The 23,130-nt window shown below is 49.8% G+C and overlaps 1 protein-coding gene across 1 annotated transcript in view; it reads right to left on the bottom strand.

Moving 5' to 3' along the window:
• FKBP9 (FKBP prolyl isomerase 9) overlaps positions 1 to 16,024 on the bottom strand; it is a 30,253-nt gene extending 14,229 nt beyond the window's left edge. The window contains exon 1 of the mRNA XM_001376611.4: positions 15,603 to 16,024. Coding sequence (XP_001376648.4) covers positions 15,603 to 15,844 — 242 coding nt within the window. The 5' untranslated portion in view covers positions 15,845 to 16,024. The remainder of the gene's footprint in view (positions 1 to 15,602) is intronic.
• Positions 16,025 to 23,130: the final 7,106 nt, after the last annotated feature.

The following is a 23,130-nucleotide window of genomic DNA, read 5'->3' as shown; positions in this document are numbered from 1 at the left end:
TCCTAGCTGTGTGACCTTGGGCAAGTCACTTAATCCCCATCACCTAGCCCTTACCACTCTTCTGCCTTGGAGCCAATACATGGCATTGATTCTAAAACAGAAGGTAAGGATTTTAAGGGAAAAAAAATCACCAAAGGAAAACTTCCCTGATATTCTAGAACCAGAAGGAAAAATAGAATTTGAAAGAATTCACCAATCACCTCGTGAAAGAGATCCCAACAGGATAACTTCCAGGAATGTTATAGCCAAATTCCAGAACTCTCATGTCAAGGAGAAAATATTGCCAACAGCTAAAAAAGAAACAATTCAAGTATTGTGGAACCACAGTCAGGATAACAAGATTTTAGCAGCTTCTTTATTAAAAAATTGGAGGGCCTGGAATATGATATTCCAGAAGGCAAAAAGAGCCAGGACTTCAACCAAGAATCACTTACCCAGCAAAACAGGGCATAATCCTTCAGAGGAAAAAATGTGTATTCAATAAACTAGAGAATTTTCCAACATTCCTGATGGAAAGACCAGAGCTGAATGGAAAATCTGACTCTCAAATACAAGCCTCAGGAGAATCATAAAAAAGTAAACAGGAAGAGAAATCCAAAGACATTCAATAAGGTTAAACTGTTTCCATACCTCCGTGGGAAGATGATTCTTGTAGCTCCAAAGAACTATATCATTACTGGAGCAGTTAGAAGGCGTAAACACTTACAGGGCAAGAGTGTGAGTTGAATATGACGGGATAAATTTTTAAAATAAAATTAAAGCAGGAGAAAGAGGAATGCACTGGGAGGAGAGGCAAGGGAAAAATAGAATGGGGGAAATCATCTCACATAAAAGAAGCCCAAGTGGAGACACAAGGTGGGTGAGGGAGGGAGGGAAGCACACGAACCTTTCTCTCCTCAGAACTGGCTCAGTGAGGGAAGAACATACACAATCAATTGGATATAGGAATCTGTCTTAGGAAAGGAAAAGGAAAGAGGAAAAGAGAATGAGAAGGGAGGTGGGGCTGATTTTAAAAAGAGGGCAAATTAGGAGATGTGGTGGTTAGAAACTAAATAGGGATAAACTGGATGGAGAGTAGTACACAGTAATCATAATGGTGCAAGAAAATTTTATAAATCTCTAATAAAGGTCTCATTTCCCAAATATGTCGAGAAATGAGTCGAATGTATAAGAATACAAGTCAGTCCCCAATTGAGAAATGGTCAAAGGATATGAACAAGTAGTTCTCGGACAAAGTAACTAAAGCTCTCTATAGTCAAGTAAACAACGCTCTAGAGCACTATTAATTAGAGAAATGCAAATTAAAACAACTCTGAGGCACCATCCCACACCTTATCAGACTGGCTAATGTGCCAGAAAAGGAAAATGACGAAACTTGGAGGAAATGTGGAAAAACTGAGACAGCGATGCACTGTTGGAGGACTTGTGAACTGATCCAATCATTCTGGAGAGCCATTTGGACCTGTGCCCAAAGGGCTATAAAAGAGTGCTTACCCTGTGACCCAGCACTACCATTACTGGGTTTGAATCCCCAAAAGATAAAAAACAGAAAGGGGAAGGATTCTATGGACAAAGATATGTTAAAGCAGCTCTTTTCGTGGGAGCAAAGGATTGGAAAGTGACGTGCTACCCACCAATTAGGGAATGGCTAAGTAAATTATAGTATATGGTTGTAATGGAAATCTATTATCCTGTAAGAAATGACAAGCAAAAGGAGCTCAGAAACAAACTGGAAAGACTTGTACGAACTGAAGCAGAGTGCAATAAGCAGAACCAGGAGAACATTGTGCACAGGAATCCTGCACAATAAAGAGCCATGAATAACATAGCTACTCTCAGCACTACAATGATCCAGAATAATCCCAAGGAACTCATGATAAAAAAAAATGTCACCTGTTTCCAGAGACCTGATGGAGTCTGAATCTGGACCAAAGCAAACTTCTTTCATTTTCTTTCTTAATTTTAGTTTTAATAAGGAAAAGTGTTTTACATGATGACACATGTCATATCTATGAGAAATTGCTTACCACCTCAAGGGGATAGATGGGGAGGGAAGGAGAGAATTCAAGCCTTGATATTCTTTAAAATGTTAGAAACTGTTTTTACATGTAATTGGGAGGAAATAAGATTGTAAAAAATTTTTATGTAGTAAATCAATTTCATCAGCTAAGCCCAGCTTCAGGTGTGTTCAGCAAAGTTGTGATTCTAAAAAGAAAAGAAGAAATGGATGAAGCAGTCAAGATAGAGATCGCAAGTAGAAGCAAGACCTCAAGAAGCAAAAAGGCAGATGTCTGTCTTAAGTATCTTCTTCAAAAGCTTGGAAGGCTTGGTGTCCCAACACAGAGAAGCTGATGGCTAATGCAGCCACTGGGGAATTCTCAGGAGCTGGTGGCAGAAAGGAGGAGGAAGTGGTAGAAAGTCACCATTCCAAATCAATTAGGAATTAATTAGGAAAGAGTCATTCAAAAAGGACCCGAGATGGCAGGGAGTGGGGAGGGGGGGTGTCTTTGAAGAGTTCAGAAAAGGCACAGGCAGGCTGGTAACTTAAAAACTGGGGAGATCTGGCCAGAGGGAAGGGAATCTCTAAGGAAGAGTGTCCTGGGCTCCATCTCCTGCTGATTGATTTTCCTGCTTTTCCATTTTGGTTTCTTTGTTCTGACATAAAATATGTGGCTTACTGGGAGGGAAGAAAGATCACACGTTCATACATGAAACTAATGTAAAAATAAAAGATATCAACAAAAAAAAATAAGAGTAAAAGAAGAAGGAAATTCTGATAACCCAAACACAAATTATTTTATGAAGATAAAAACATAAAAACAAGACCTAATGTGGATGCACAGAGAATTTATAAAGCAATTTAGATTCCTTAAAAGGTAATAGAATGCCTGCCTGGTACCATGTAAGAAGCTCTTAAAATGCTCTTTGATTGACTGACTGATGAAGAGCAAGAACAGGTAAGTAAGGGTGTCATGAGAACAGGAGCAGTAGGTATGCTGGACTTCAGAAGCAGTTGAATATTGATGGGAAAGAAAGAGAATCCATTGTGCCAGATCTCCTGCCTGGTCTCCAGACTTCCAGAGGAAGAGGAGAAACACTGTTTAGTAGAGAAACTATTCTCATTGAGGGAAGAGAAGAAAGGATGTTCTCTATCATGGTGTCCAGCCTGCTCACCTGCAGAGAGCAACACCATCAGCTCCTGGCACTGTCCACTCACCTAAACCAGCTTTCTCTGCTCCCTACCTACCGTCCCACTGAGATTTTTAATGGATATTTAATGGAAAAAATGGAGGTCCAATGGAAGCTCCCTCTTCTCCCTTCCTCATCTCACAGAATGAGACAGTCCTTCTCCTTGCCAAGGCAAACCCCTAGACAGGCACAAGTTAATCCAATGCCATTCCATCCAGTCCAGCAGCCATCCCCCTCTATCGTCCCCACTCTCTTATCTTCAACCTCTCCCAGGATATTGGTTGCTTCCTCATCGCCTCCTCAATTGTGTCTAGCTCCCCCATCCTGATCCCTGTTTTTTTTAAAGCTGTTTTCTTAGTGAAAATTATGTACACTCACACTGTAGATCATAGCTAAGTTAAAAAGGAAATGGTTTGAGTGAGAAACCTTTGCATTCTGCCTCTCCTTGGGCAAACAGTGTGTCACTGATTGTAAGCTATGTATTTTTGATTTTTAAAATTTTTATTATCATTTTATTATTTTTTCCTTGTACATGCAATAGAGTATTTGAGTTTTCTTTTTCTCTCATTTTTTGTTCATGAAGCACGTTACCAGCATTAATGGTTTTTTGATATTGCACTAACATAAGTTTACAATATCTATTAACGCTAATATCAATGCATACCCCAAAGCTTTAGACTATGGAAACCTGCCACTGATTGATAAACATTGTGGGTTTTTGATTAATAATTGTGTCTGATTCCAGGAGAAGGGATCACAAAAGAGCCATTGCACAGTGCCAAGGAAGCACAAAATTAATCTGCACAGTGCCTATGAGCACAAGGTCAAGGAGACCAACCAATCCCAATGGGATTGATGAGATCTGCACCAAGACAGAGGACTCGTTTGAGGCTCAAGGTTGTGGCTGTTTGACATCACTCAGACACAGATCTTCTCCATGCCACATTCTGACCCCTACCTCAGTTTGGCTTTCTAGAATATTGGTTCCCCTATCTCTGAGAGAAAGGTAAAATCAGACCAGCAAATGCTACAAAAATCTAGTCCCTTTTCTGTCTTTCATGAGTGTAGCAATTTTCTGTAGTCCTGGCTGCTGACTGGGTAAGTGCATACTGCTACAATGGTCCTACAGGCTTGTGGGGCATAAATCACTTTATTGGGCCCTGATACTAGGACCTGCTATATACTAGGACCTATTCTTGCCTACTCAGAATTTGTTATACTATTTTTGATTTTTTTCTTTTCCTCTATTTTTTTTACTTCCTTTTAACAATTGATTCACATAACTCATAACTCAGCCATATATCCCTGGGTGATCCATGTTTGCCAACACTCTCCTTGGGGGTGGGGTGGGGGGGTTGTATAAATTGTATATAATTCTACATTTATAAAAAAATATCTTGTTTGAGAGTAATTTTAGGATAAGAAACTTGCTACCTCCCCAAATCCAGAAAGTGAACTGTTTGGAGAAGATGCTGTGAAGATGCCTGCAAAGACCACACACTGCACCAAAAGATCCAGAATGAACTTTGGGGATGTGGCGAAATTGAACTGTGGGGGGTTGAACACATTTATTTTGTATGTACACTCTTATGCCAAAGGGGACTACCCTCTAATTGGCTTTTTGTCAATGCGCCTAGCAATCATTGGTTTTGTTCTCTTTCTCTTTTATTTTCCTTTTATCCCCAAATTATTGTAATTTCCCCTTAGTAAATGCAATATTGTATGTACCTCTGTTTAGAGATCTTTAGAGATATAAGTTGGTTATGTGTACTCATTCCATGAGGAAACTAGGAATGTAAATCTGGGAGATTTCTACATGCTTGCTTCCCATGGGAATTACAGGGGGGTATTGTATAATTAGGATATGTACCCTGAAACTACAACTCCCAGCATCCCACCATTCTCCTCATGTTACATGCTGATGTAGGAAGGATATAAAATTTGGTGTAGCCCCGCCTCTTGCTCTCTTCTCTTCCTGTGCAGCTTTGGTGAAGCAGGCCTTTTAAACACATGGACTTAATTTTGTTAGGTAACTGGGTTTTTCTTCTTACTTCTTTTTCCTTTTATTCCTCCTACTTCAAGTGATTATCAATGCTTTATAAAATATAATTCTTATAGTGTTGAATATTAATTTAAATCTTACACCTCTAACCCCTTTAGCTATCATTCCACCTCTGTCCTCCCTTTTGTGGCTCCCCCTTCCTGGAGAAGGCTCTCTGTAAGAACTGCCTGCATCTCCTCTTCTCTCACTTGCTTCTTAACGCCCTACAGTCTGGCTTCCAGCCTCATCGTTCAGCAGCAGCTGCCCTCCCCAAAGCTGCCCATCTCTGAATGGCCTCTCCTCGATCCCCATCCCTCGACCTCTCTGTCCATCCCCCTCTTCTCCTTGAAACGCTCTTCTGTCTAGGTTTGTCGGACACCTGTCCCTGCTTCTGCTCCTGTGCTTAAACCGCAGCAGCTGACCCCTCTTCTACGTCACCCGCTGATCTCATCAGTTCCCACAAATTCAATGATCATCTCTGTGGACAGCCAGCCCATCTGTTTATCCAGTCCTAACCTCTCTCCTGAATGCGTCCGGAATCACCAACTGCCACGTGGCAGAAGGGCCGATGTCCAAAAGTGAACTCACGCTTTTTCCCCCATCCTCCTCTCACACCCCCAGTCTGAGTGTCATCCTGCCTCCTCCCTCTGTCACCTTCCAGATCCTGTCCCCTGTTCCCTCTACGGACTGCTCCCCTCCCCTTACTCACTCCCACTGCCTCCGGCTCTCATATCCCTCCTCACTCCAGGCCCCTGGCCACCCAAGCGGAGTTCCTGGGGCACCCATCTGTCATCCCCCCCACTTTCCCAATTCAAAAGGCTCCAGCAGCTCTCTTTGCCCTCCAGGATCATACCCACAATGCTCGAATGGTTTGGCATTCAAGCCCTTCACAATCTACATCTCACACACACGGCCGCCACCCTTTCCATCTTCTTGCACCTTACAACCTGGCAGGCCCCCTCTCCAGGAAGCCTTCCCTGATTCTTCTTCCTGCTATTGCTTCCCACTGTGGACTACTTCCTATCCATCCTGCACGTAGATCTTGTCTGGACATAGCCCCCGCAGGCTGTTCCCCCCACTGGCCTGAACTCCCCGAGGACAGGGACTCTTTCTTCCTCTCTTTGTAGCCTCCCTATGGCGGATGACCCTCGCCTCCTAACCAGGACCGCGCCTGAACAAAAATTTAAGGCATCATTTGTGAGACTTTGGAAAGGGAACAGTGGGCCACAAGGAAGGGCTCCTCCCAGGAGATGGTGATGGAGGCGACCCTAGAAGGATTCAGAGCATCAGAGCCAACCGTACTCCAAGCATGGGGCGCCAGTGTGCCAGGCAAACTGGGGGGAAGCCCAGGGCCCCTCTGGCTGCCTACCGCAGAGGAAGCACTCGGGGATTCGTTCATTCCAACAGGATGCAAAGGGCAAAATGAAACACGCCTAGAAAGACACGTCCCAAACAGCCTGCAGAGGACTCCCAATGCTGGCAGGCATTGATTCTAGAAGCAATAGAGAATTACAGACTTCTGAGCAAGACAGGACCGAGGTGAGACCTAGGCCGGAGAGATTCTTTGGACTGCAATGCGCAGAGAATGAGCTGGAAGCACGTGGACAAATGAGGAGACCATTCTAATAGGAGAGCCTGATCTAACAGCAGGCTGACCAAAGGGAAGGGAGATGTGGGAGATACTGGGTGAAGGAGAGAGAGAGGAGGGGGCAAACCTGGCTGACAGCAAGGATGGGTACCTCCAGAGAAGGAAATCCAGAGGAAGAGCCCATTGAGTGGGGGGAGATCCAGTCTCAAGATGTATCTTTGAAAGGATGAAGGGGCATTCAGGGGACGGGACCAAGGAGGCAGTTTAGTGGGGCTGACATGGAGCTCCAGAGAGAGATTAGGGTTCAAAATTGAAACACGGGAGTCCTGAGCCACTAGGATTAGAGATCACAAAGAAAAGGGACTAGAGGAAAAGAAGACACCCCCACTTGGGAGTCAGCGGACCAATGAGGAGACAACACAGGATACTAAGAAGGAATCAAGTAGAAGGAAAGCCAAGAAAGCTGGTCCCAGAGGGCAAAAGAGGGCAGAACATCCAGAAGAAGGGAATGGCCAGCAGTGGTCAAACTGCAGGGAGGGCAACTAGGAGGAGGCCTTGGGAGTGCAGTGGAGTGGTTTTAGCTGCCTGGTGAGACCAGAAATCAGACTGCTAAGGCGCAAGAAGTGAGGGGCACTTGAGAACAAGACAAATCAGAGAATTTTTTTCTAGGAAACCTGACCCCTTGGCCAATGGGCTCTTCTCAGTCCTCAGCTTCCTTGATCTCGCCCTAGCTTTTAATCCTGCAGGTCATCCCCTCTGCCTCCATACACTGCCCCCCCCAACCCCTCAGTCTCTTGTTGCTCCTTCTCCTAAAGCTGTTTCTGGATCATGTCTCCTGCCTCCTTAAAGAGGGCTTCATGACAGCCCAAAGTTCTATCTAAAGCCCTCTTCTAGCTTTTCATCTTTACCAAAATGACTTCCAAATCGACATCTCCAACCCTAATCTCTCTCGTATCTTTAATTTCCTCAAGAACGGATCTACCTGAATGACCCTCTGCCAGTTCAAACACAGAATGTCTAAACTGAACCCGCCATCATCCTCCAAAATAATCACAACAGGTTTGCAAAAGGCTCTACAGACAGTATCTTTTTTGATCCTCACCACCCCATGGGGGAGCTGCTATTTTGATCTTCAGCTGAAACTGAGAAAGTGACTCGCCATATCACACCACCTGGAAGCATCTTTGTTGGAATCTGAATTCTGGTCTTCCTGATCTAAAATCCATTGTTTCCTGGGATACTCCACTCCCAAGGCCACCGCCCTGGTGCAGGTCTTTTTTTATTTTCATCTGAATGAACCAAATCACTTTCTAAGTTGTCTCCCCTTCAAGTCTCTCCCCCTTTTCTCCAGTCCATTCTCTATTCGGTCACCAACATGACCCTCCTTCAGCCAAGGTCTGACCAGGTCACCCCCTTATCCAATAAACTTCAATGGCTCCCAAAAGCCTCAAAGATCTCCTCTTTGGCTTATGAAGCCCTTTGGAATGGAGCTCCTGCCCACTTTTCCAGCCTTCTTATACCTGACTCTCCCCACCTCCCCTAGGAGTGGACTCCTTATGAGCAAGGACGTTCTTTCTCTGTCTGTCTGTCTCTCTCTCGGTCTGTCTCTCCTTCCCTCACTGGGCACACAGGAAGGGCTTAAAAAAGGCTTGTTGAATTGAAGGGGTACCATGCTTATCAAATTTGAGGGGACTCAGACTTGGGGTTCTCTCTCCTCTGACTGGAGGCCTAGAGAGGGAAGGACCAAATTCCTCCCAATGCCTTCCTTTATAGAAGGCAAAACCTGACTTCAGCTCACCATACTTGGCATGTGCTGCTCTCTGGTGTGTAATTGATTTCTGTACCCTTGAACTACGATTCCCAGCAGCCCACTTTCCTGCTCACCTTGCATGCTGATGTAAGGAGGGTATAACTTTGCTGTGGCCCCACCTCTCGCTCTCTGCTTCCTGTGACTGGAGCAGCTGCCAGCGGTTCTTTTAAACAGGCAAGGAGAGCTTAGTCACATGGCCTTAATTTTGTTAGATAATTCTTTTTTTTACTTCTATTTCCTTTTTATTCCTTCTACTTCAAGTGATTATTAATGAATTATAAAATATAATTCTTGGAGTGCTGGATATTCATTTAAACCCTACAGTGGCCCACTGTCCCTGCACCAGGAACACCATGCATCCCCATCCTCTCCAGCCTCCCTCTTCAGAGCATGAGCTCTGGGGGGGTGGAGGCTCTCTTTCTTTTGACTAATTGTATCGCTAGCACATAGCGGGTGCTTAATAAATGTTGAATGGATTAGGGCCAATACTTGGAGGGCCCTCCTCTGGAGGAGAGATTCCCAGAGGGCAGAACTAGGGGCCACCGAGGGGTGGATTTTAGTTCCAAGGAAGAAAGACTTCCTACGACTTCCAGCCGGGTGGGAGCGGGTCTCCCTAGACACACTGGATGTCTCTAAGAGGAGACTGGGTGACTGCTGGTGGGGGATGTGGGCTCCCTCGTCATGGCCTAGAACGGCCTGTCCAGGCCTTGTCCAGCTTCGATTCTGAAGGTCTGCCTGCTATTTCCCCCCACTGGATGGCCTTCCTCTCTCTCACTTTGTAAATACCCTCCAAGTGGTGTTCTCAAAGCCCCCCAGCCCGCAGCTCCGGCTGGCCCTTCTCCTCAGTACAAGTCCAAGCCAGCCCCATCCAAACCCTGAGGTCCAAGAGGCCCCCAGCTGGAATTCCTGAACAACTCAGCCGAAAGCTGCCCCCCCCTTCCAGTGAGCCAGTTCTATTTATAGGGACCGTCGCTACTTCCCCAGATGTGACCCATATGGAAATGGCTGTGAGGCTCATGCGAGGGAAGTCATTTAAAAACATCCTTTTCCTCCTGTGGCATTAAGGACGACTTCAGTTCCTCGCGGGAAGGACTACGGAGAGGCGGAGAGGACCGCGTGCAGCTGGGGACTGGCTCTCTCCCAAGGCTGCTCAAACTGTTCAGAATAAAACATTCTCCTGTATGAAAACAACTCAAGAGATGAGATAAACATGTGCAAATACACCCCAAAACTAGAATAGGCAGGAGGGGAGGCGCCCGTACCACACGAGAAGGGAGAAGCCCCTCCTTTGGCTGAAGCACGGACAGTGGCAGAATTCCAGAGGCCAAAAGGAGAAGAGAACAAGCAAAAACCAATGACATTCTCTCATCGTCCCCATCAGAGCGGTTCTCCCCAAAGCTGGGGTGACCCTGGCCCCAGGCGGCAGCTGGAGGTCCGGCCGCCGACCTCCCTTTCCCGGCAGCCCCCGAGCCCCAGCCCAGCCCAGCAGAGATGCTCCATCATGGCGCCCGGTGGAGAACGGATCGGTGAGCTCCAGTGCCCAGGACCAAGATGTCCCCAACCCTCCTTAGTCTAATTTTAATCCATCGGCAACTCTTACTGTGTGCCAGGCACTGGGCTGAGCCTTGGGGAGGGGAGTCGGAAGGCGGATGAAGCTTGGGATGAGCCCTCCAAGGAACTCTTGCAGGCCATCTCTAGCCACATCAACCAAAAGCTGTGCGGCCCAAGGAAGACCTCTCAGGACTTGCCCCCGGCCTGGCGATGCAATGCGGGTCTCAAAGAGGGAAGGAAGGCAGGGAGGAAGGAGCCCTGGAGACAGGGGCCACCCTTTTCCCTCTTTGACAGGGAGGCAGCAGAGGGGAAGTGAGGGGTGAGGGGGGATCCAGAGTCAGAAGGGTGGCTGTGGGACCCTAGACAAATCACTTCACCCTCTCACCCTGTTTCCTCGTCTGTAAAACGGGGACAAAAGGAGCAACTACTTCGAAGGGTCATGGTGGGGAATCCTCTGAGCTAATGGACATTGATATTCTTCTCCCTCCCCCTAGGCAAGCCCCCATCTCCCAGGATGCCCCTGCCTTGGGGTGACTCAGCTGTGCCCAGAAGACGTGAGAGACCACCCGGCAGGAGGACAACGGAAGCCTTCTTGGTCTCCAGGCAGAAAGTCATGGCTCTCCAAACATAAAGCTACTTCTGGCTCCTCCTGAGCAGCCAATTCCAGCCCATCCTCAGGGCCTGTGAGTCCTGGGGTCCCTCCTTACGCCCACCACCTCAAAGCCTTCCTCCCGGATCCCCAAAGCCATGATTTTCCCCTTCCTTAAAGGACAGATCGGTAAGGAAGCTGTGACAGTGGTCTGGGAAAACTCCATCCAGGAAAAGACAAAAGGGCGGGCCTCCTTCATTTCCGCCTTGGCATTTATTCCCAGGGGAGTGTCCGGGGCAGCAGAATAAAGGCAGAAATGCCGCTTTCCCTCCCCAAAGATCCCGGAGCCATGAGAAGTGTGGCCACGAGAGCCTTGGCTAATGTCTCTGGCCAGTGCGAAGGCTCCGTAAGCCAAATGACAGGACACCATTATTTTTATTTTAAGTAGCTGCTACATATCTAAATGTCAGTTCCCTTTACACAGCAGCATCTGATTTCAAAATGACTGCTCAGCTGCATAGAATACGGACTAGAAAAAATCAGAATATTTAGTGAACATCATGAGCAGAAACAACAAAAAGCCACTCGATGCTGAAAGACCCCCCAAAAGTCACTTGGAGTGGTTTGAAACATGACCTTTGGGGGGCAGGGGAAGAATTTGGGGTCCTGAAAATTCCCTCACCAACACAGATCATCCATAACTTCAGGATGTGGAGAGTTGATGAGGGCCCAGAAAGTTTCATCAACTTCCCCACAGGGGCAGAAGGAAAGGTTTAATCTCCTGTGTGCCCAGCACGGTGCTCCTGGGGGAGGTCACACACACACAGCTCCAGGGAGACCCAGAATAAAACAGAGGAAGCTACAAATGATGGGCGTCGGGAAAGGCTCCCCATCTCCAAGACTGACCCTCCATCCCGACTCTACAGAAGAAAAGGGCCTTTGTGCAATCAGAACCTAAGCTCTGAACGCGTGGCAGCCTCCCATCGGCATCGACTTGGCCGGGGGTGCCGGGCAGAGCAGCTCCGCTTCTCCCCAAATTAACCCTGGTGAGCCTGGATGGGCTTCCTTGGGCCACGGGGCCACGGGGCCGCTCGAGGAGGTCCTCCTGGCCACGGACCCCCGGGAGAGCGGCGCCACCGAGCCCTAAACTCGCTTTTTCAAAAAGATCTTAAAACATGCTCTCATTACCACCGCCTGGAAGGTAGCAAAGCTTGGTTAGAGGCACATCCTCATGGAAAGGAGCGAGGCTGAACTGAGAGTGAATTAACATTGACGGTTCCCACAGGCTCAGCCTCGTCTCTGGCCTTGCTGCTTCCTTTCTACTGACGGAACACTTGATCCACCTACTATTCCGCAGAGACAACTTATCGGGGCTAGCTGGGATCAGCAGGAATGTTAGAGCAAGAGCTCGGCGATCCTTGAACGCCAAAAAATACCCTGTTCTCCAAGATCCTTCCACTTGCTTTGGGGCTGTGCCAAGCGACAGGCAACGGCCAAGATTCAAAAACAAAGCCATTCACTCGGGGAACATTTTCTTGTTCCTGAAGCTCTCTCTTATTTCTAAGGCAACCATTTCTCCTTGCCTGCAGCTCACGTTTTAAGTTTCCACCCATTTTAGCAAACGGGACTCATTTTTATCAGAACCAACTGAAATGGGATTGCTACTTCCTAAACTTAGAGCAAATCCTTCATCTATATGCGTGTGTATATACATAAAACACATACGCAAGTAGGTAAGAATATATGATCTATACCTACGTGGACATGACCATATGTGCATATAAACCCTGTGAATACATGTGTATGCACATACATACTATATATCAAATATAGGTAAAATCCTGCTCTGTGCAATATAAATTAATGTAATATAAATATAAGCAAGAAATAAAATAAGAAATATTAATTTTATTTATTTATATATAATAAATGTAAACATATAAATAAATAAAATAAAAACAAGTTAGCTAGGTAAAAAATCTTTTAATTTGAAATAAATTTAAAATTTAAAACAAACAAAAAAAAGAAGTTAGCTGGGAAGGTGTGGGGTCAACAGCCATTGCAGACAGGCCTCATCTAGAAAAAACCAGGCATTGGAGGAAGAGGAAGGCGTCCATTCCAGACACGGGCCCTCCCTCGGGCTTGGCGTTGCTCCCTTTCTGGGGATGGGCCCGGTTTCCCATGCCAGCCTACCAGGGCCCTCACTTCAAGTCGTCTTGTAAAACACTGTCCAGCGCCGAGGGCAGTTTTGGAAAGAAGAAACCCCTCTTCATAAGGGTAACTAAGCCATATGAATGAATGAATGGACACTCGCGGGTATGATGGAGGCCGCAGAGCCTGGGAAGGCACTCGAGGGGATAAGTTGGGCAGGAGGAGGAGAGAGAAGAGGCAGAAAGACCTTTACGGAAGGGGTTCCGGTAGTCCAGGAAGGGGAAGAGAGGAAGGACAAATGGGGCAAATAACATGGAGATGAAAACCAGGACTTGGTCCAGCTTGAGGGACAGCCGGTGGCAAATACTTTTTAAATTAAGGCTGGGGGGGACCAAAAATGATTTCATTGGGAGGCTGAGGTGTGGCAAGTGAGAGTGGAGAGCGGTCCAGAGTGCACGTGGGAAGCACGGGCCATCCTGGGCTCATTTGGGGCTTCAATGAATGACCGTCATTCTGATGACCTCTCAGACCTCCCACGGGCCAGATGCTGCTGCGTTCAGGGCTGGAGACCCACCAGACAAAAAGGAAAAGGTCCGTCTTTTTATCCTTTGCTGTCTGTAACCAGCTAGGATGACAGGCTTTGAAGAAAGAGAGTGAGCTCCCCAAGCAGGGAGGGATGGGCAGGAAAGGCTCAGCTGGGAGAGGGGAGAAGGAAGAACTGTGAATCGGGAGAAGGCAAAGAGGAATGGACGCCGGGAAGGCCAAGCTGGGAAAGAGCTCACGGCCCGCCGGGCTCAGGAGGAGAGCAGGGAAAGGAGCCGGAAGCTCTGCTTTGTGCGTCCGGCAACGAGAGGCCGATGGAGATGGAGAAAGAGCGTTTCAGGAATGTGAGCTGACCAATTATGGAGATGGCTGAGAAGAGACCAAAAGCTGGAAGGCCAATTCAGAGGCTGTCCATTCAGCGGTGGAAGAGCCGGGAGCTGGGCCCTCAAATGCCCACGGATCGCACACAATAACCGGAACCCAAATAAGGGAGACTTCCTGCAAGGGCCAGCACTGAAGGGGCTCTAGGTTCTGGGTGTCCTGGGAGAGAGGACAACAGAGGCAGACCGTGGCCTGAAAGCAGAACAGGGCAGCCCTGGCCCCTGAGTGGACCCAGGGAGGGAAGAGCCTCTGGATTTCCTGTCTCTGGATTTCCACAAGGACAGCCAGGCCTGGAGACAGAAGGTCCAAGGTTCAAGGGTGGCCTCAGAGCTTCCTCGCAGGGTGGCCCTGGGCAAGTCACCTAACCCGATGGCCTGGCTTTCCCTACCTGTGCCTGGGACCCAGGACTCAGCATGGATCTAAGATGGCAAGAGATTACTCTGCCCCACCAGACGCCCCCGAGGACACCCCAACTCTGAAGGGTCTGAGAGATCTCCGGCCACTCCCTGAACGCTCCACAGGAGAAAGCAGAGTCCCTCCAGGTGAGGGGTGGCCCTTCCGCCTTCCACACATGGGGTTCTGGGAGGGCCCGGAGAGCAGAGCCCCATCAGAGGGGAAGAGGAAGATGACTTTCTGGGCCAGTGTGGAATCCAGAAGACCAGCCGGGCCAGGAGCCAAGAAGTGTGGCCGGGCCCAAGTGTCAGGAGCCCAGAGGCAGCCGCTACCCAATTACCTTCTTTCTTCCTTGGGGCAGCAGCGGGGAGAGAGGAGGGTCCCTCCGGCCTTCTTTCCGGCAGCCACTGGCAAGGGGAGCCCCAGGGGGTCCCCCCAGTCCTACAGGCCGGCACAGAGAGGATCCCCAGGGGGGCCGGAGGAGGCTGGGCCAGCCCTGCGCTGCTTAAGCTGCCACTAGGAGAGGCCTGCCGAGCCTGCTGCATCAGTGACCCTCTAAGCACTCACATGGGAGGCCGGAGGCTGACCAGAGGGGGCAGGACACGGGCCTGAAGGCCACCCCTACCCCGGACATTGCCTCACCAGGAGAGGAGGGCTTGTGGCTCACCCTGGAAACACTCACTCCAGGGGGCGGGGCCCCGAGCCCGGGCCTAGCCTCAGGAAGAAGGAGGTGGGCAATGAGGTGAGGCAGCGGAGGGAGAGCTGGGTCTGAGGGTGCCCACAAGCTCATGTTCCCCAGCTCAAATCTGGCCGCAGGCACGTCCTAACTGTGTGACCCTGGCCGAGTCACTTCCCTCCATGTGCCTCGGTTTCCTCATCTGCCACAAGAGCCAGAGAAGGAAATGGCAAACCAACTCCAGCAGTGTCGCACAAGGGGTTAAGAGGAGCCAAGGAGCCGGGAAAGGCTCCCTTCAGGAAGGAAGGAGGGAGCTCTGGCCCTGCTAGGCCCCGGGTGTTGGGAGGAAAATATAGACCACTCGGGACAAACTTCCTGGCGATCAGGGCTGCACCCCAGGGAAGGAGGCCACTGGGATGCGGAGCCACCAGGAGAATAATTCCTGGGCCATTCCGGCCCCTCCAAAGCTAAGGGGCTGGGCCTGGTCACGTGACTGTGCCAAAGGCAAGATTCCCATCCAGCCCCCCCCCCCCCCCCCCCGGCTGAATTCGATCCCAGAGCGGGTGTGTGCCAAGTGCAGGGCAGGGGCAGAGAGACCCAAGCCCAGCCTCTCCCCTCGCCCTGGGCTCCCCCAGTTTCGGAGCACCCCGGCCTGGGGGGGAGGGGCATTTCAGGGACTCCCGCCAGTACCTGGAGTCGAACTGGCGGCCGTCGGGGAAGGTGCCCACGTAGTGGTAGCGCACGAAGTCTCCGGCGCGCACGGCCCGCGGGCACTCGTCGGGCACGGAGCGCCGCTCCACCTGGAGCTCGGGTCCGAGCCCCGGCGCCGCCCGGCCCGCCACGCCAAGCAGCAGCAGGGGCAGCAGCAGCGAGGGCGGCGGCGGGGACGGAGGGAGCCCTCGGGGCCGGGCCGCTCGGGCCAGCGCCGCCATGCAGCCCCTCGGGAGGGAGCCGGAGACGAGCGGGACACGGCCTGGGCCGGCTGGTTCAGGTTCGGGTTCAGGCTCGGTCCGGCCGCGACTTTGCAAACTTTGCAAACGTGGAAACGCTGGCCTGGGCCCGCCCTCTCCCCTCCCGGCTCGGGGCGGGCCTTGGCCGACCGCCGACCCGCCCCTCCTCCCAGCCAGCCCAGGCCTGCCTAGGCGAGGGCGGGAGAGGGGACGCGCCCAGCCGTCGGGGACAGCCCCGGCCACGCCCAGGCCCTCCGCTGAGGCCGGGGCCAGGACGAACTGCTCCTCGGGCGCTGGCCGGGCCTGCAGGTCACCCTCCCACGCAATGGGTCTCTCGGCCGGCCAAAGGGCCCTCTGAGGCCAGAACCGAACCCAAGCCCCGCCTACACCCAGCTGGAGCCTCCGCCCCCCCCCCCATCTTCCCCGACGTCGCTGGTAACCAAAGAACATCCCGCAGCGGGCTCTCCTGAGACCTGGGGGGTGTGGGGGGGCGCTGCCAGGCCTGCCCTTGTGGGGTGACGCCTGCAAAGGACGCCGGGAACAGCCCTGGCCCAGAGCTCCAGGCTTCCTGGAGGAGAGGGATTCCAGAGGAAGGGATGAGGCCAATGGAGGCTCCTTTCAAGGGGAACCCTGGGAACACACAGCAGCTACACTGCAGGCCTCTGGGCCTTCCCAGCCCTCCAGCTGGGCCATCCTGAAGCAGGCCTGAGCCTTGAGCCCTCAGGAGGAGCTTCCAGGCCCCTCTTCCTGCCCCGCCCGCTCCTGAGGCCTGGTCCTGGGCCTTCTTCAGCCTTCTGACTGCCAGGGGCAGGGCTGGGCCTGGCCAAGAGCGCCCGAGAATGGCATGGAAGCAGTCCTGCCACATTGGTGCCGGGGTTCAGGGCCGAAAGCCCAGGCAGCAGAGGGATGCCCAAAGCCCAGAGATCCCTGAGGAAACACCCAACAGTTAGATGGTCATCCAGTCAGTGAATCCCTGAGGAAGGACCTCCCAAATTCCTCCTGGCTCCTGCCCCATACACCAGTGTAGACCAAGAGCCGCCAGGCTGCTGGCCAGAGGCACCCAGCACAGTTTCCTCCGGATGGAAGACCTCCAGAAGGAGGGGAAGCCAAGGCAGGGCCCAGGCCACCTTAAGAGGCTGCCCCTTCCTCTCAGCCACTGCTCTCCTGGTTAGGTTTTCTCCTTAGAATGAGCCTCAGTTTACCTCGTTGGGTCTTCCCTTCATGACCCTCTCCAAGAAGCGAGGGAACACTCTTGGGGAGCTCAAGTGCCTCTTTTATGCCATGGCGAAGAGCATCAGACCTCTGGAGTGGTGGCAAGGGTTAAATGCCTTGGGCCCAAAGAGCCCTGAAGGGAACAGGGTGCTTTAAGAGCCCAGTGGTTTTCAAGCCAACAAATAAGCAGCACAGTGGAATCTTGTCCTCACTGCCCCCTCCATGCAGAGTGGGCCTGCGAAGGGGTGGGCTGCAGGAGACGCCGTCAGGAAGCACTTTCTAGTCAAAAGAGCAGGAGATAAAGTAGAAGACTAAAATCTGGGAATCACCAAAAAATCAGAATACAGGAGAGTGAGGCAGCGCGGCCACGAGGCAGAACGGTACCCCCACCCAAGTTGGGGGCATGGAACTGGGTACATGACTAAGTACCATCATCAAGAGGATGGGGAGGAGTTGAGAGCTGTGACAGAACCCCTCCTCACTGGCTCTTCCCCAGTTAGAGATGGCCAAGGAAAGGGCTGAATAAGGAGCTCCCCAAATGATCTATTGATGGTCTTTGAATACAGGGAGCGGTCAGTGACCACCTCATTTATGGGTTAATGCTAGCCTAACCAATCAAGTGATTTTCTTACCCAGGAGCCAATCTCTTGGAATGTTACACCTGGATCCCACAATCACCGCCTTAACATAATGAACTGAAATGACCCTCTCACGTACATCTTGGGGAAAACATCAATCACTGTGACAGTACAAGGAAAGTTCCAATCCAAGTTACAAATTCAGGTAGAATCTGAAAATAGAGAAAAAGAAAAAGGCTCGCCGGACTACTGATGCACTGATAGTATTACTATTGGGGGGGCTTGAGGTGAACCCCTGGGGTTCAGGAAGGGCACCTTTTACAAGGATGCAAGACTCCAAAACAGCTTCAAAATGAAAAGAGAAATTTATTAATGTACAAGATAATGTTGAATCTGCCAGGAGGACAGCATAGGTGGAAGAGCATAGATGGAAAGCTGCTCCCAGATGGCATCCATTCTGGGGTCTTTATACTCCTTATAGCAGTAAAGACGTGACTCTCGAGTGGTAAGCACTGAGGCCTGGGCAGGGGGGAGGTTTGCCTGAAGACATGGGGGTGACCCTCCTAGCTTAGAGGCCGGATGGCTGGCTGAGATACAACTTGATGAGCATCTGTCTGTCCATCTAAGGGATGATCCAAGGAGGATAATTCTCTCAGGGTCATCCTATAGGAGTTCTTGGATGTTTTGGGTTAGGACTCACAGTATAGAAGGGAGCAAAGGAATTGACTGCTTATAGTTTACCTGAAACCCTTCTATAGTTTGGGGGTACCAGGCCCAGGCCATTAGAACTAACTGAAAAGGCTGTCTGGAGTCTGTTTTGTCTCATGGACCCCTTTACCAGGGTGTGAATTTTCCTGTGACTGTTAAAAGCAGGGATTCTGTGAAATTTGCAAACAAATTCCCAAGGTTTCCTCCTTCTCCCTCTCTCCCTTCCCTACTATTCTTAGGTAGCAGAGAATGCACCCACAAGAGAAATGAGGTCTTTCAAATTGTTGGACAAAATAATTTGCCTAAAAAGTTCCCTTTCCCACCCGGCCCCCAAAGGATCCTTGAATCTGTAGCCTTTAATCCAGCTGTGTGACTGAGTATTGTCTATGAGTCTGTGTTGAGATTGTTAACTTGGAAAAACCCCAGAACGACTTAAGTAGTCAGAAAAACCAAGTCTGTAATCAGAAGAGGGATAGCGTTCAATATTTAGACACAGAGCCGAAGGCCCTGGCCGCCCACCAACAGCATCCCTGGGAGATATCACCCCGCTACGGGATAGCTCCCGCAAACAATAGAACTTGGGGAACTTCTACATCTTTGGGAAACTAAGGACATGGGAGCATGATTGATTGACATGACCATGGCTACAAGGAAACAAGCGTCCAAAGGACCTGGACAGGATTCAGTCGGGCTTGGGAAAGGAACCACATCCAGGGACCAGGGTGTCAGGGAGTGACCTAGTTACAATGGATACAAAGGAAAGGGTCCAGCCAAGGACTGGACAACCTGGGAAAAGACCTGGATACAATGGGAGAAACTACCAGGACAAAAGGGTAGGTAGCATATGCTCAGGTGGGCAGTAGTGTAGGGATGACAAGTCTCAGTTGACTTAGCTCTTTTCAGCAATGATCCAAGACAATTCAAAGAATGAAGAATGCTATCCACCTCCAGAGAAAGAACCGATGACTTCTGAATGCAGATGGAAGCTTACCTTTTTCACTTTATTACTCTTGCTTTGTTTGGGGGTTCGGTTTTTTGGTTTTTTTTGGCGGGGGAGGGGAAGTCTGCGTTTTCTTTTCAAACATGGCTAATGTGGAAATGTTCTCTATGGCTGCCCATGTATAATCTAAGGCAAATTACTTGTTGCCATCTCAAGGAGGGAAAGGGAAAGCAGGAGAGAGAATCTGGACGTTGACATTTTCAAAAATGAATATTCAAAGTTATTATGCATGTAATTTGAAAAAGTAAAATATAAAAAATGTTTGAGTTATCAAAGGATTTAGGCTAGATTGAATATTTATAAGTTGGGCAATAAGAAAGCAAAATCTAAGTTTTCTACATGGCAAAATGAGAACATATCACTAAACTCGAATGGCTCAGTCATGGTCATTTAAAAGCAAAGATTTGCCCGAAGTTTTGACAATGGTAAGAAAATTGGACTAATTCACAAAAATGATTGAGTGGAGCAAAGGAAAACTAGATTTGAAAATGGTTTGAAAGCAGAAAAGTACAAGGGGAGAAAATGAACAATATGCAAAAGAAAGTGAAATACTGAATCAATATATAAGAATATGGAACTGTGATTTGAGCCTCTCTACCTTGACCCATGCGAGTACCCTAATGAACCTGGATTTTGGACAGCCTCAATGTGGCAATATTCCAAAAGAAATACTGGGGAGGGGAGGCCAGGGGATGGAACTCCGGAGGGAGAAAGGACGTTTTAACTGGCATTTTAGAAACACAGTGTGTGACTAAAATAGCAATCTTGTTCATTCTTCTGAGAGGGACTATCTGACAGGTTGGACATGCAGGTGACATGGCCAGCTTTTGAGCATCTAATTACAGAACCCTAAATAAGCCGCTTTCTCTAGCAGAATGATCCCGAATTGGTCCAGTTCATTAACTGGCTATTCTTGAAACTCCTATAAAACTATCTAAACCAAGGCTGAAGCTGCTACTAGGAAGTCTTCCTTAGGAGCCCTAATCAATTCATTTTTCTTTCAGGTTAGGTCCTCTCTCTATTTTACCTCTAGCCTTTGGTGGATCCTATTCTCACTGGCTTCTCTAGGAACCCAGGCTGGGAAGTTCTAATACTCTATTCACAAGTGATCACCTGGGTTTTGGCCCTTTTTTCCTAGATTGTTGCCATCAAGCCTCTCCTCATTCCAGTCTATCCTTCCTCTTGCTGTCAGTGATTTTCTTAGAAGTACAGTTCTGATCATTTCATCCTCCCACTCGACAAACTCCAGTGGTTCCTATCGTCTTTAGGAAAAAAGAAATCAACTGTTCAGCTTTAAAATCTTGCATAACCTGACTAGAACCACTCTTTTGAGCCTCATAACCAATTATCCATCCTCCTGCCTATGAAGTGAATCAAACTTTCTTTGACTATCAATCAGCAACTTTTAAATTAATCAATACAAACTTAAGCACCTTTGATTAACACTAAGCAAGAGAATCCAGAGTCACTTACTAGAATAAGCTCATACCTCCAAAGGCTACTGCCATCCACCTTGGGCAGTGCTAGGCAAACTTAAACTCTGCAATTGGTTCCCATAAAATGGAGGAAGGGACAGAAAGTGAAATGGAAAAAGGACTATACAAAATTCTGTACTTCCTGTCCAAGAGACTTCTCCTTTGGAGTTAGTCTTTGGACTTGGCATTGATGAGCTGGGTGAGTAGCTGGCCTTCCTTTCCTGGCTTCTGGAGAGAGATTGGTTCTGGAGAGGCCTTCCTTTTCTGGAGGAAGCTACGTTGCTAGAACCCTTGCTGAAGACACCACTGAGACTCCTACTGTCACAACTCCATATGGAGATGGGGACTTGAGAGCCCTGGCAGGGTGGTGACGAGCTCACAGTCTAATGGGGGCCATAGCACATAAACAACTGTACAAACAAGCTGTATCCAGAATAAATAGGAAATTGTCAGTAGAGCAAAGTCATTAGAATTAAGAGGGAGAGGGAAATGCTTTCCATTGAAGGAGGGATTTCAGCTGGTCCTTCAAGGAAGCCAGGAGGTGGAAATGAGGAAAAATAGCTTTGTAAGCCTGGGGAGCAATCAGAGAAAATGCTGTGAGTCAGAAGAGAGTATCTTGTACAAGGACCATCGAGGAGTCCAGAGTCACTGGATTGAGGAATGGGGAAGAACTTGGAGATACTAGTCTGGAGGTCAGCAGGGAGGTGAACACTAGATAATTAAGTCCATAGAAGCTGAAGAGATCACCAAATGAAAGAAAAGTCCTGTGGCCATTGGTTAGATCTTAGTGTAACCTGGATGAAAATCCAGCAAAGGAGTCTGAAAAGGAGGATTCAGGAGGTGGGCAGAGACCTGGGAGAGAATGATGTCCCCAAAACCCAGAGAAACTAGAGCAGTGATGGCAAACCTATGGCATGGGTACCAAAGATGGCATGCAGAGTGCTCTCTGTGGGCACAAGTGCCCCTCACCCCCAAGTGCATGACTAGAAAGGAAGAGGGCCTGGGGGGAGCTGCTCCCCTCCCCCCACCCACTTTTTCACATTCCCTTTCCCTCTGCCCAACAGCCCAATGGAAGCACTTTATCCCTCACCTGGGTGGGGAGGACACGGCACAGGGTCTCTAGAAAGTTCACCATCACTGAACTAGAAGGTCAAGGAAGACATAGTGATCCAGAGTAGCAGAGGCTTCAGAAAGAGTCAGAAGGAGGAGCATGGGAGAAGGGCATTGGATTGGGTCATTAGGAGGCTGTTCACAACCCTGGAGATGGCACATTAGGCTCCATGGTGAGCTCAGATGTCCTATTCCAGGAAAAGGGTGAGAAGGAAGCAGAGAAAGCCTTCTCAAGGAGCTGAGCCAGAGATTCTGAAGGATGGGGTAGATACAAGCATGGGCAGCAGTGGATGGAGGACGTGATCTGGTCATAGATACTGTGTGACTCTGGGCAAGTCCTTCATCCTCTTTGTCTCAGTTTCCCCATCTGTGAAATGAGTTGGAAAAGGAAAGGGCAAACCTCTCCATGCTCTTTGCCCAGGAAACCCCAAATGAAGAGTGGGACAGGGGTGATGGGAGCACCACAGACAGGCATGTTGATGGGGGGGGGGGTCTCTGCTCAGAATGATGTGTTAATGGAAAGGGAGCTTCCCAACAATGAAGAGAGGCCTGGGCCCTCTGCTCTATTCCCAGGCAGGCCTAGGTAAAGGTGGGGAGTGAGCCCCCAGAAAGAGAAAAGGCCCCCCCAGGCTGGAGAGGGAGCGGTGACAATGGGGTACAGGCGGAGGCTTTGCACAGGCCAAGAGCAGGGCTTCGGTGCCCCTCCCTGCCCCGTTGGGTGCCGGTATTTCTCCATTTTCACTCTGCTCCGCACCTGTCTGCATCCTGCCGGAGGCCCTTTAAGGAGTTGTCATTCATTGTATTTGTGGCCAAGTGCAAGGCTAGGAAGGCCACAGTGGGAGGGGCAGTAACGGCCCCCAGGGGAGGGAAACCCAGGGCACACCCAGCCTAGACACCCACGAGATTCTATGGCTCGAAGGGCCTTTGGGATCCAACACAAACTCCCTTTAGGCCCGCAGGGGGTCCTCGCTGGGTCACTGCCAGGCTCTCCTTCCCTCCTCCTGGTCGGGAGGGGCCAGCCGCCTTTCCTTGCAGTCTGTCAGTCCGGCCTCCGGAGGTGGGGGTGGGGTGCCCCCTCCCGCCGGGAGCCGGGCGGGGCCGGGAACCCGCCGGGACAGGACGGGGCGGGGCGGGGCGGGGCGGGGCAGGGGCGGCCTAAGGAAGTGAGTGCTCCTTCCTCCTCCT

Source organism: Monodelphis domestica, chromosome 7 (assembly GCF_027887165.1).
Source record: "Monodelphis domestica isolate mMonDom1 chromosome 7, mMonDom1.pri, whole genome shotgun sequence".
NCBI lineage: Eukaryota > Metazoa > Chordata > Mammalia > Didelphimorphia > Didelphidae > Monodelphis > Monodelphis domestica.
Note: the sequence above shows the minus strand (reverse complement) of the source record. Positions and strands in the feature narration are given on the sequence as shown.